The following is a 13,595-nucleotide window of genomic DNA, read 5'->3' as shown; positions in this document are numbered from 1 at the left end:
CCTTTTGTTTTACATCCTGGACTTCTAAGTAAAAGTCTATTTGGTTCATGGGTTCCTCAGCTAAAAAGGTTTGAGATGGGCGTAGTGGCTCACACCTGTAATCCCAGCACTTTGGGAGGCCGAGGTGGGTGGATCACTTGAGGTCAGGAGTTCAAGACCAGCCTGGCCAACACGGTGAAACCCAGTCTCTACTAAAAATACAAAAATTAGCCAGGTGTGGTGGCGGGCGCCTGTAATCCCAGCTACTCAGGAGGCTGAGGCGGGAGAGTCGCTTGAACTCAGGAGGCAGAGGTTGCAGTGAGCTGAGATCACGCCACTGCACTCTCAGCCTGGGTGACGGAGCGAGGCTCTGTCTCAAGAAAAAAAAAAAAAAGAAGTTTGAAGATGTCAGAGTGAGAAGGGCCCTGGCTTCCTGTCACCTTGGCCTCCTCCAGGTCCCCCTCTGACCTTTGCTGGTGACACTGGTCACCCAGGACACTGGACACCGGACACCGAAGGGGACAGGCTGGTATCCCACAGGATAAGGAGCAGACACAGGAGACTCCTCAGCTTCCTGCCCGCCTCTCAGAGCCAGAGAGGCTGGGACAGTGTAGGGGTGGGGCTGGGACCAGAGCAACCTTGGACTAAGGGTCGGTTGGGTTAGGAGGGGAGGAGGGACACAGGACAGGGAGGGAGGAGCGTGAGGTTGACTGGGCGCTGGGACACGGAAAGGAAACCAGGGAGGAGGGAAAGAGGGAAGAGGGGTGATGTGAAGGAGGAAAGGAGGAGTGGGGGGAAGGACGGAAGGAAGATCGGAAAGGAACAGGGAACTTGAATTAAGCCCCAGCATGGAGTGGGGCAAGAGTGCCGGAAGCAGAAACAGAGGCAGAGGGGGCGGCCAGGGAGCCGGCCAGGCGGGGGCCAGGACCTACCGTGTCCGGGTCCTGCTGCTGCTCCAGGAAGGCAGAGAACTCCAGCATCCAGAGCTTGGAGCTGGCCACGCTGCGGCCCTGCCATGGGGGTGCCGGGGGTGCAGAGGGCGATGGGGCGGGCCCTGCAGGAGACTCAAACCCTGCACAAAGTGAGAGAGGCACATGGAACCTGGTCACGGACACCCGCCCTGCCCGCACCCTCTGCAAAGACCCCAGGCCTCCTCGGACAGACCCGTGCTGCCTGGGGGACCGCCTGTCTCCCTAAATGGACCTCCTAGCAGAGGCGGTGAAGGGAGTGCCAGGCTTGGGCCAGGGTATCCCGGAGCTGCCCTGGTGGGGAGGGGCTCGCCTGGTACAACTCAGGCCACTCAGGACTCTGCATGGAACCGCCGAGCAAGACTGGATTCTGGAGGGCAGCTGGGGCCCTGCAGGACCGAGAGGCTTCCAGAACAGGCACTGTTAAGTTCCTGCCCTCGAGCAACTTCTGTTCCAGTCGGGGAAATAACCAGATGAATCCACTATTACAATATGGCATCATCCCGGAGAGACGGGGATGTTTCCTGTTTGCATCACATGTGTCTCCCCAGCTCCCAGAACAGGGCCTGGCCCAGAAGAGCCTCTCGATCCAGCGTTGCTAACAGATGAAGCTACTCCAGTCCTACTGTAGTTTAGATCATGTCCTGAAGGCACCAGGGGGCCAGGAAGGTACCATAAACCTGGAAGCAACACCGTGAGACTGAAGCTCTGGTGAATGACAGGGTGACGAGAGTAGGTGAGATGGGACAGCGAGCCGGTGAAGAGGCTGCTGCAGGAACGCAGGCAAAAGCCAGCAGGCCTGGAGTGAAGACAGGGTCAGTGTGGACAGGAGAAGACTGGCATGAGACAGAGGGTGGACGGGACCTGACACCGTGACTTTGTTTTGATGTGTGAATGAGAGAAAGCAGCCTTCAGGACCTGGGGGGCAGGGGGCAGGAGGCAGCAGGGCTGCTCTCGGTGGCAGGGAAAGCCAACGGGCCAGGCAGGCAGACTCCACACCAGAAAGGGCAGTTTAAGGGTGAGGATCTGGTCTTGTCCTACAGAGTGGGAGGTGGTGAGGGGCCCTCCTGAGAAAGAGGTGAGGACAGAGCAGAGCCTGTCAGTGAGAGGGCGGGGTGGGGGCTCCTGTCAGCACAGCTGGCTGCCTCCACCAGGTCTTCTCCCACAAGGGTCCCTCTTCTAGGGAGGGGCCCCAGGCTGGTGAGCTAGACACCCCTCGGCCCTCCCAGGACCAGGTGTGTGAGGCACACTGCAGTAACAAGGCCGGCCAAGCGGGGCAGCCGCCAGGGCACAGGCACTGCCCTTGGAACTGCACGTGCCCCAAAAGCCCTGAGCACAGTTGGGAGGGGACAGGAGCAAGGCAACCCAAAGGGCATGAAGGGGCTTGGCACACGGCTGAGGTGTGCGTGCTGGGGGCAAGGAATGGGGTGTGGCCAGGGACCAGGACGTGTGGTCGGAGTGCATGACGGGGCAGCATCTAAGAGGGACACGCAGGCGTTTGGCTGCCGGGGGCCTGGACCCAGAGGCGGGAGCCACACGGCTGCGATGGCAAGGGAGCCACACAGCGCCCACCCACCTGGCAGAGGCAGCGGAGGCTGGACAGCATAGGTTTGCTGAGAGAAAGGCTTCACACTGCGGGAGAGAGAAGAGGGGAGGTGTCAGCCTCGGGCAGGCCGCCGCCCCGGATCCCTGCGCTGGGTCCAGTGGTCTGTGTGGTAGGTCCTGGGGGTCTGGATCTCAGCGGTCCTGATGGGCCTTGGCCTCCTACTCCCGCCTCTGCCGACTCCCTTGGGTTTCGTGGCAGGTCCACAGACACAGCGCATCTGATGAAGAAATCCACCCCTCCTTCTCTTCCTCCCAGGCCAGCCAGAGGTCTGCTTCCCAGCCTCCTCCCTTGGGGGACCCCAGCTCTGGCCCTGCCTATACCCTGGACAGACTGGAGTTTTGGCAAATACCACCCTAGGGTGTGGACATCACAGATGAGCCCAGTGATGGCTGACAGTAGGAGAGCCCAATCCCCAAGCTCAAAGCCATCCTGAAAGGCCGACCCCAGCAGCGGCCCCAGCACACCCTGGGGCCCAGGCTCAATGCCACGAGTTTATGGGTTCAAGTTCAGTTCAGGGAGCACTGGCAAGAGAGACCAGAGGCCATACTCACTCATGGGACGTCCCGGCTTGGCCTGGCAAAGCTCCTTGCCAAAACTGAGGAGGCAAAAGGCATGGAATCAGCACGGCCCCAGGTGCACCCGGGACCCTGTGGCGTGGGGGTGGGGGTGGGACCAGGCAGGGCCTCCACTGGGAGGAGAGGCTGGAGCCCGAGCCCTCGCCTAGCTAGTGAATGCTAACAGGCCACAGCAGCACCCCCAGAGTGAGTTTCAGGGAGCTCTCAGGCCCTGTGGATGAGGGGCTCCATGGGAAAAGCACCCAGGTGTGGTCCACACGGCACAGGGCAACCCCCTGCAGAGTCACAGTGCAGACCTAAGGCTCAGAAAAGTCCCAGTGCCAAGAACCCACTTAATGCCAAGGGTCCCAAACTGACCCACAGAACCACTGTGTCCTATCTGTTTAACATGCAGATGGACTAGTGCTCTCGGGGACACACTTTGAAAAATGCTATGGCCTGGCACTGCCCCTTCCCCACGTGCCTAGGGCGGTGCTGCAGGTGCCTTGAAGACTCATTTAGTCCCTGGAGCCAAGAAAGCCCCTGTGAGGAGACAGCTCTGAAAAGGGGCCTTTCTGGATCATTCTGAGAGTGTGGCCAACAGGGTCATGGCTGGGAAAGTTAAAATCTGACCAGGGGTTTGTTTTTGGGCACCAGCTCTCCACCTGGCAGGAGGGCAGGAATGAGGCTGCGTGGCACGAGCTGCCCAGGTACATGCTGGTCTCAGGCTTCAGCTCAGCCCCCTTGGCTTCAGCTTCCTCATCTGTAAGTTAGGCCAACTTGGCAGAGCTACCAGTTGGTCAGCTCCTGGAAGCTCCCCCTTCCCCCTTGTGAAGTCTGTGGAGTCACTGCCGAGGACCCCAAGAAAGCCGTCCCAACACCAGCCAAGCCGGGACGTGTATGGCCCTTGGGTCCTTGTTCCCTCTTTCCTTGACTGCCCTGGCCAAGAGGACTCAGGTGAGAGAAATCTGGGCTGGCCAATGCTTCTGGCTCTTCTGAACAGGGAGGAGGGAGGAGGAGAGGGCTGGCCCGGCCTCCGGCTCTCGGCAGCCCACTTACCCCTGAGACTGCTGGGCGGCCGGGGCCCCGGGCGAGGGCCATGCTACTGTGGAAGGCCGTGGCGGAGATGATCTGTGCAGACGACATGGCAGCCATGCTCTGCAGGGCCTTGTCCTTAGCTGCCTGGTCCTGGGGGAGACATTGCAAGGGAGGACCTCAGCAGGGTCACTAGTCAGGCTGAGGCCAGGCGGGTCTGGCCCTCGGGTCAGGGAAGCTGTCTCACTGCCAGTGGCCAGAGCTGGGGAACCAGGCGTTAAGTCTGTGCCGTGCTATTAACTTGTTTTGCAACTGAGAAAGTCAGCTGGTTTCTCTGGTCAGTTTTCTCATCTGTCAAAGGGGCATGATACTTGCCCTGCTTCTTTCATCAGAGCTTACAGAGACATTATCTGTCATTTTATTAATTACGGGGCCACCTTGAGAACAAGGGTCTTCTATGTCTTGCTCACCTCTCTACCACGGGTGCCTAGCTCGGCACCTGTCTTGTGAAAACGATGCATGAGTATCTGCTGGATCCCTCCTCGAGTGCACAGGAAGCATCATCCCTGGCCACACGGGCTGTCTGGAGGCAAGAGACCATCTCCTGTGGCCCTACCTGCCTCAGTTCTGCCCTAAGGATCTCCCTGGGCACTGCAGGCACCTGGGACTCACCCATCTTTCACGTGTCAGAATGTAAACACCCACTGTCTGCCCTCCAAAGGTTCCAAGACCCTAGAGGATGGGTTCACCCTGAATGGGCCCGGAACAAATAAGCACACAGGGAAAGCCACTTGGATGGCACGGGTAACAATAGTAATCGTTTGTTATATTCGTATAAGCCAGTGGTTTCCATCCTGAGTGCCCAAATTCCAAAGGTCTTCAAAACCAATGACACAACATTCCCTATTTCAAGAAGCCTAATGGAAATTGTGTCTTTTTCTTTCTTTTTTTTTTTTTTTCAGAGACAGGGTCTCACTCTGTTGCACAGGCTAGAGTACTGCACAATCATGGCTCACTACAGCCTCAAACTCCTGGGCTCAAATGATCCGCCCATCTCAGCCTCCTGAGTAGCTGGGACCACAGGCATGTGTTACTGTACCCAGCAGGGATTATCCAAAATAAGACCCCCCACACACACAGGCTGGAACAGCAAGTATTATTCACTGTCTGCAGCTTTATCAGGGCTAAATGGCTCAACTGAGTCAACTCAGGAGCTCTGATTAGAAATTTGATATCTGGCCGGAAGCGGTGGCTCATGCCTGTAATCCCAGCACCTGGAGAGGCTGAGGTTGGTAGATCGCTTGAGCCCAGGAGTTCTAGGCCAGCCTGGGCAGCTTGACGAAACCCTGTCTCTACAAAAAATACAAAAATTAGCCAGGTGTGGTGGTGTGTGCCTGTAGGCCAAGCTACTCAAGGAGCTGAGGTGGGAGGATTGTTTAAACCTGGGAAGCAGGGGCTGCAGTGAGCTGAGATTGCACCACTGCACTCCAGCCTGGGCAACGGAGCAAGAATCTGTCTAAATAAATAAATAAATATCTTTATGATTATTATTATTTTTTCAGACAGCATCTCATTAGCCCAGGCTGGCCTCAAACACCTGGCTTCAAGTGATCCTCCCGCCTCGACCTCCCAGTGCTGGGATTATATGCATGAGCCACCGCTCCCAGCCATACATTTTTTTTTTAATGACAAAGATAAAACCATTATTGAATAACTAATAATAATTAACTTGGTAGACCTGGATCTCCCTTAAGTGTTACAAAGGTTGAGAACCTCCCAACTACTTGGGAGGCTGAGGCAGGAGGATGGCCTCAGCCCAGGAGGTCAAGGCTGCAGTGAGCTGTGACAGCACTACTGCACTCCAGCCTGGGCGACAGAGTGGAGTCTCTAGAAAACAAACTAAAAACAGAAGTTGAGAAGCAACGGTGAGCCTTGCAGCTCACCAGCTCTTCTGAGGGATGCCTCCACGCAGTCCACACGCAGCTCCATGAGGTGGGCAACACTGCAGCCCGGAGGCTCAGTGCTCCCCCACCATCCTGGTGCCGTGCAGGTGTGGAGCCAGAACACAGCAGGCCCTTCCACTCATCCTCTCAAGGTGACGATTTCACCCACGTGGCACGAGGCAGCCCACGGAAGGTTTTCAAGAACACAACCTCACTGAGTCCTGTGAGACTGGCAGGACTAGTAGGATCTTTAAGATGAAGAAACTGAGGCTCCGAGAATTTGGGTGACTAGGGTGCTGAGAGTGGTGATGGTGACCAGGTGAGCTTGGACCAGACTGGCACACGGGGGGCCATGCAAACCAAGGGGTCGGGGGAGATGCACCATAGAGGGCGGTGGGGAGAGGGGAACTGTTCCGAGTAGTGGGTCATTGTCAACATGGACAAAGCAGTGAAATAGATGAGGTTTGTCCCTGGCCCTTCCTGGCCCCCTCCCCACTGTCCTTTTGGGGCCAAACTTGGGCTTTGCTCTCAGAGATTGTCTCTGATAACCAAAGAGGGAGCTAACTAGTAAGTCTAAGTGTGTGTCTTCTCCCAGAACACTTGGAATTTTCAGGAGGAAAGTGCCCAGGCCAGCCCCCGACCTCTCCCCGCAGGAGGGCATGAGGGACTTGGCAGGCGCAACCCCTGCAAGCCCGCAGACCTCGGCACTTAACAACTGCATCACAAGGCCGGGGCTGCATCTGCTCAGTGCCTGCCTTCCTGGATACTCGATCTAAACAAACGGCTGGGGCTCAGGAAACCACGGCCTGGGCAGGGTGGGGCAGGGGTCAGAGGAAGTGGGAAGGACCTGATGGGGAGTGACAGCAGTGGTCGGGCAATGGAGCCAGGGAGCCACTAACTGGGGCTGGGAGGGGAACTTGGATGTCACCTTGCTCGCCTGTCACTTTATAGATGAGGAAACTGGAGCTCCAGGAGGTCCCAGTGACTCTGCCCAAGCACCCAGGGCCACGGGACAGAGCCAGGCCTAGGACCGAGCCTCTCACTCAGGAATTTCTATTGGATCACTGTCCAACCCAGAGCTTAATCACTTTGGGTTCTAGATCCTTTGAGAATGACAAAATCCTCACTGCAATCTCTCCAAGGCAACTCACGTATACATGAAAATTTGCATATTTTAAGGAGTTTATGGCTCCCCTTGGTGTCTGTCCAGCCATCCACTGAAGGCTGTCCTTGGGCCCCAGGACAGAACCTGGGGGCCAAGGACAAGTACAATTCCCTGAAGCAAATGTGGGCCACACAGCCGGCCCCCAAGGGATTGCCCTAAACCCAGTAGTGGGAAGTCTGTTCACCGTGGTCATCTGCAGGGTCCCGGTGAGTCAGAGGCAGACGAAAGAGGGGAAACAGGGAGCAGGGCTGGGCTCCACGGCTGTGGGTGCTCCCAGGGTACATGAGCCAGGCTGAGAGGCAGAGAGCAACAGCTGAGGGCTGGTCAGCTGTCCCAGGGAAAAAGCAGCGAGGTGCCAGGCCACAGCTGTGGGGCTCGGGGAACAGCTGGGCTGATGGCAGGAGGAATGGAACTGAGTGGGCAGTGGGGTGTGGCTTCCTAGGAGGCAGAAAGGTCTGTGGTTCCCACCCACTCGTTCTGAGATTCCAGTGTCAGGATCATGAACTGCCAGGGCCAGATGGGACTTTCAAGGTCATCTAATTCAGTGGCTTTTCTTTAATATAAAAAATATTTTTAGAGATGGGGTCTCACGATGTTGCCCAGGCTGAAGTGGCCAGTCACAGGTGCAATCACAGCTCACTGCAGCCTCCAACTCCTGGCCTCAACCTCCGAGTAGCTGGGATTATAGGTGTGCGTGCCCAGCTAGCCCAGTGGCTTTTTTTGAGATGGAGTCGCACTCTGTTGCCCAGGTTGGAGTGCAGTGGCACTATCTTGGTTCACTGCAACCTCCACTTCCCAGGTTCAAGCGATTCTCCTGCCTCAGCCTCCCGAGTAGCTGGGATTACAGGTGTGCGCCACCACACCTGGCTAATTTTTATATTTTTAGTAGAGACAGGGTTTCACCATGTTGGCCAGGCTGGTCTCGAACTCCTGACCTGAAGTGATCCGCCCACCTCGGCCTCCCAAAGTGCTTACAGGCGTGAGCCACCGCGCCTGGCCTCCCAGTAGCTTTTAAGCTGGGTTCTGAGGTCCCCTAGAGTTCAAGTTCCATGGGGTGGGAAAGGATTCGTGGGAGGAGAAGAGCTTTGCCAACCTAGCTTTGACCAGAACGGCTCCTCTGATAACACATCAGGGTGATATTTTGTTGGGGGAAAAAAAGAAAAGGGGCTACATCACTTTAAAAAAAAAAAAATGTTTGCAGGCCAGGCCCAGTGGCTCATGCCTATAATTTCGGCACTTTGAGAGGCCAAGGCAGGAAGATATCTTGAGCCCAGGGGTTTATGACCCGCTCAGGCAAAATAGGGAGACCTCGTCTCTATAAAAAAATAGAAAAAAAATGGCCGTGCAGTGGCACTTGCCTGTGGTCCCAGATACTCAGAAGGCTGAGGTGGGAGTGTGATTGGAGCTTATGAGGTCAAGGCTGCAGTGAGCTATGATTGCGTCACTGCACTCAGCGTGGGTGACAGAGACAGATCCTGTCTCTAAAAATAAATAAATAAAAATGTTTATAAATGGTCTAGACTTAATGCCTCAAATGTCAGATCTTTCCACCAACTGGCTGTGCAGGCTCTGTTGTCATCACCTCCCTGATGGAGAGCTCACTCCCTCCCAGTGTTCACCCAAAGGCCCCTGGTTCCAGGGTCCCAGAGGCCTGACTCCTGTGGGGAGCAGGGCTACCCCAAGGGGAAAGCCAGCAACATCAGGCCCCCCAGAGCTGTCACCTATCAGCAGAGGCCCTGCAAGACGGGGCTGACCCAGGGAAGGGAAGGAACCCCCAGTCCCACAGGGCAGGAAGCAGGAAGGAATTCCCCAGCTCCCACAATACCATAAACGCCACCCCAACCCCCACAGCAGGCGCCCCCCATGCCCCTGCCGCTCCGCATGCTCTGGTTGAGGGCACTAAGGGGCCCTCAATAAATGAGGGCTGGTGGGTGATCTGGCTGCTCTGAGCCATGTGAGCCCCTCTAAGCAGGAGCCAGTGAGGGGGGATCCCAGCAAGAGCCTGGCCTGTAGCTCCCAGGGTGTGGGGAGCCAGGCGTCCACACACTTGACCCTCTTGTGCGGACGGGAGAGAGGTTACAGGCCCAACCTGGCTTTCCTCAACAGAGAGAAGCACATTGACTCGCACACCAGCAGCCACGCCCTGACCCCAAAGGGAAGACATGCTGCTGGAGAAAGCCACCACTCCTGACCCCTCCAGCTCCCCCACTGCAGTTTCCTTACCTTTAGCTTGGCCTGGATCTCGCGAGCTTTGCGACGAGCCAGCACCTGGATGTGGCTGGAGACCTGTGGCAGGGAGAGAGGGCTCCTGTCTCTACCTCCCAACAACCTGTGTTCCCCAGCCTGTGTTCCTGACTCTCGCCCTCCACAGCCCTCAACCCACATCTGTGGACCAAATGAATGAATGAATAAAAGGGTCAGCTGGTGGGCCCTCAGTCCTGCCTTGCCCAGCTAATCCAGAAGCTGGCGATATTTCAAAAGTGCAGTGCTGGCAGGGAGCGGTGGCTCACACCTGCAATCCCAACACTTTGGGAGGCCAAGACAGGCGGATCACTTGAGGTCAGGAGTTCGAGACCAGCCTCGCCAACATAGTGAAACTCCATTTTTGCTAAAAATACAAAAATTAGCTGGGCGTGGTGGCACATTCCTGTAATTCCAGCTACTCGGAAGGCTGAGGCAGGAGAATTGCTTGAACCCGGGAAGCGGAGGTTGCAGTGAGTTGAGATTGCGCCACTGCACTCCAGCCTGGGCAACAGAGCAGGACTCTGTCTCAACAACAAAAATAAGAAAAGTGGTGCCAATGTTTTACTGTCTCTCCTAGTGTCCTGGAGAAGGATGAGAGGGGGCTGTTGGCTCTCCAGAGAGGCAAGGGGCTTCCTCCTGAGTGGTGGCAGCAGGGACCCCAGGAAAACTGGACCACCTGGCCGGGCATGGTGGTTCACGCCTATAATCCCACCACTTTGGGAGGCCAAGGCGGGTGGATTACATGAGGTCAGGAATTCGAGACCAGCCTGGCCAACGTGGTGAAACCCCGTCTCTACTAAAAATACAAAAAATTAGCTGGGCGTTGTGGCGGGTGACTATAACCCCAGCTACTCGGGAGGGTGAGGCAGGAGAATCACTTGAACCCAGGAGGCGGAGGTTGCGGTGAACAGAGATCACGTCATTGCACTCCAGTCTGGGCAACATGAGTGAAACCCCGTCTCAGAAAAAAAAAAGAAAAAGAAAACTGGACCACCCGTGACATGCCCAACAGAGATAACTCATCCAGAGCTGCCACCCCTCAAAAGCCTGCGTCTGGTCCTGGGAGGACCTGGCCCACCTTGGGAGCAGGCTGGTGCTGGGACACCACCCCCGGGACCCCTACCCGTCTCTTGAGGCCCACCTGCTTCCTGGTGCGGGTCTTCCCTGTCCGGAGCTTGATGTAGCGGGCAATCAGCTCGTTCCGACCTGCAGAGACACCAGCATCCTCTCAGCGGGGAGAAGGACAAAAGGCTGGAAGTGGCGAGGGGGTGCAGGGTACCTTCAGTGGAGGAGCCCTGCCCTCACTCTCTGCCCATCTTAAGCGGATTTGTGGGGTGAGGATTCTGTGGGTTCCCTCTCTGCATCACAGGGATCTCCCAGCAGCGAGAGGAAGACAAGGCCTCACTGTGGGGACTGAAACCCAAGAACAAGGTTAACAGGGCCCGTGGCCACCAACCACACACAGCCTGAGGAACTTCCAGAGCCTCCCTTGACCCCCGGCACTGTTCCTCACCCAGTGCTGGCCGCCTCCTCTCCTCTCCCCACACTTTCTCCTGGGCCTTCTTCACACTTGGGAGGCTCCAGGGAGGTGCCCGGCCCTCGGCCTTGCCCTGTGTGACTGCCACCGTGCCCTCCGCCTCTGTAGACGAGTAGGAGCGTCCAGACTTCTTGTCCTGTCTGCAGGCAGCAGCAGGCATGGGGGGTGCAACTGCTGGAGACACTGACTATCCCCGGAGAGGAGGCCTGAGCCCGTCCGCTCATAAAGAAAAGCCAGTCAGTGCACATGTGCAGCCCCATGGCTGACTCAGACCCCTCAACAAGGAAGGCTGAGCACTCTCCATGGGCCCAGCCCCCCGAGGGACTGCTGCTGTGCCTGAAGCATCCTGGAAAACCCCAAAGAGCATCCATGGCTTCCAGTATTGAAAAAGAGGATGGAAAGGGGTTCCTTATTTCAAAGCGTCACCTAGTTCAGGAGCGGCATGTGCCCACGCAATGGAATCCATGGGTGCTACAGACAGGGATGTGTTCAGAGGACCGGGGGCCAGTTCGGACTGGGTGGTCAGGCAACTCCTTGGGTGATCCTTCACCCCTGGCTAGTGTTAGACCATACAGAGAAGCATCGGGTGAAGAGAGGCAGAGCAAGAGGGTTTGAGTGCGGGAATCAGAGGGAGAAGCTGCCAGCCCGCCCTGTCCTGCAGAACCTGGAGGGCTTGCGGCTGTCTGTGGGAGGCAGCTGCTGATGCCTGGGGAGGTGAGGGGAGTGGGCTGCCTGCCACCTGGGTTGTAACCAGAGTGCACGGCCAAGGCCAAGCTGACCCCCCAGCTGACCTTTCCCCAGTGCCAAGGCCGAATTAAGAGGCTACTCTCCAGAGGTACTGTCTGCCAGAAAAGGTTTGCTGGCCCGGGACCACTGCCTTGTCTGTGTCAGAGGAAGGAGGGAGGGGAGAATCAGAGGCTGGGGACACTGTCTGTGGGCTGATCTGCACCTAAAACCCTGAGTCCACAAGATGTCTCCTCTCAAAGCTTTCTAGGGAAAGGCTTTGGCGGTCCAGTGAACAGTCGACAGTTCTACCCCAGGTCTAACTAAAGCCACCCATGCAGCATCTCGGGTCTAAGTCATCACCGGTGGGTGAATGAAGTAGGGCCACAGACGTGGCAGCTGGTGAGCCAGGCTAGAGCCTGGCAACTCCACCAATGAGCTTTGGGAGCACGGTAAGTGTCTTCCCTTTAAGGACCTTCACTCAGCCTTCTCTTCTTTTTTATTTATTTACTTATTTTTTTTTAGACGAAGTCTCGCTCTTGTCCCCCAGACTGGCGTTCAATGGCGCGATCTCGGCTCACTGCAACCTCCGCCTCCCAGGTTCAAGCGATTCTCCTGCCTCAGCCTCCCAAGTAGCTGGGATTACAGGTGCATATCACCACGCCCGGCTAATTTTTTGTATTTTAAGTAGAGGCGGGGTTTCACCATGTTGACCAGGCTGGTCTCGAACTCCTGACCTCAAGTGATCCACCCGCCTTGGCCTCCCAAAGTGCTGGGATTACAGGCGTGAGCCACCGCACCCAGCCCAGCCTTCTCTTCTTAAATCTAGTTCCTTTAAGGTTTTTCCTGCAGATTTTTCCAAATTTCTACAAATGTAGGAAACAGACCTCAGCTCAACGCTGGCTCAGTGAGAACACTCTGTGGCTCAGTTTCTTTTCCGGTAAAATGAACATGCTCTAGGCCCAAGTAAGTAACCCAGCTCAGAGACTAGTATGCAGACAAGGAAAAGCATGAGGGAGGAAGAGAGGTTCCCAAGAGCTGCAAAGTGGGTGACGGTGTAGCAGGAGGGATGAGGATGGCAGACCATCTGGGATACAGTTCTTGGTTGCTCCTCTGGTCCATCCCTTGCACACAGGTTATCGTGTGCTCATCAGTTATCCGTGTCTGTCTTTCCTTGTTAGACTCTCAACAGCTCAGAGGAAGAGACTATGCCTCCATTCAAGTCTGCATCTCCAGTACCTGGCACCTACTCACTGAATGAATGAATGAGTCTGGTGTGGCTCTACCTCCAAAACATATCCAGAGTTCATACAGCCACTGTGCACCACCGCACCCTCCAGGGTCCAAGCTCCCATCATCTCTGGCTTGGATTAGGATCATCACCTTCCACCTGTATTCCCTGCTCCCAGTCTATGCTCAACACAGCAGACACAGCGACCCTTTCGAAATTCAAAAGCCCTCTAATGGCTTCCATCTGCCCCAGATTAACAGTGTCCAAGTCCTTACAACAGCCTGGAAACCCCTGCAGGATCCGGCCACCCCAGTTCAGTCACCTCTCTGATCTAGTCTACCTACTCCATCCTAAACTTCTTGCTGTCCTGAAACACACCAGGCCCACACCTGCCCCACTAAGGTCCTTGTGCTTCCTGTTTCTCCTCCAGGGAACACTCTGCCCCAGAGTCCCTCACCACCTGCACCCCTCGGGTGCCAGTCTCTCCTCCCTGACCTCCTCACTGAGGGCTGAAATCATACTCCTACACACTCACCCTGGCACCCACCGCCTTTACTTTCCTCCATAGCACCTTCTAGCATAATACATAATCTAACTTATTTGAGTACTG

General features: G+C 56.3%; 1 protein-coding gene across 3 annotated transcripts in view; it reads right to left on the bottom strand.

Annotated features, from left to right (window-relative positions):
- TEAD4 (TEA domain transcription factor 4) overlaps positions 1 to 13,595 on the bottom strand; it is an 83,059-nt gene that overhangs the window by 18,982 nt on the left and 50,482 nt on the right. For 2 of the 3 annotated variants that reach the window (XM_063672330.1, XM_054443626.2), the window contains 6 exons: positions 10,636 to 10,700; positions 9,474 to 9,536; positions 4,167 to 4,295; positions 3,105 to 3,148; positions 2,524 to 2,579; positions 912 to 1,051 (listed from right to left, as the gene is read on the bottom strand). In XM_063672330.1, the coding sequence (XP_063528400.1) occupies positions 912 to 1,051; positions 2,524 to 2,579; positions 3,105 to 3,148; positions 4,167 to 4,295; positions 9,474 to 9,536; positions 10,636 to 10,700 (497 nt within the window). The remainder of the gene's footprint in view (positions 1 to 911; positions 1,052 to 2,523; positions 2,580 to 3,104; positions 3,149 to 4,166; positions 4,296 to 9,473; positions 9,537 to 10,635; positions 10,701 to 13,595) is intronic. The other variant, XM_054443628.2, reaches the window with a different exon arrangement.

Source organism: Pongo pygmaeus, chromosome 10, assembly GCF_028885625.2.
Source record: "Pongo pygmaeus isolate AG05252 chromosome 10, NHGRI_mPonPyg2-v2.0_pri, whole genome shotgun sequence".
Lineage (NCBI taxonomy): Eukaryota > Metazoa > Chordata > Mammalia > Primates > Hominidae > Pongo > Pongo pygmaeus.
This window is presented reverse-complemented; position numbering and strand designations above follow the sequence as displayed.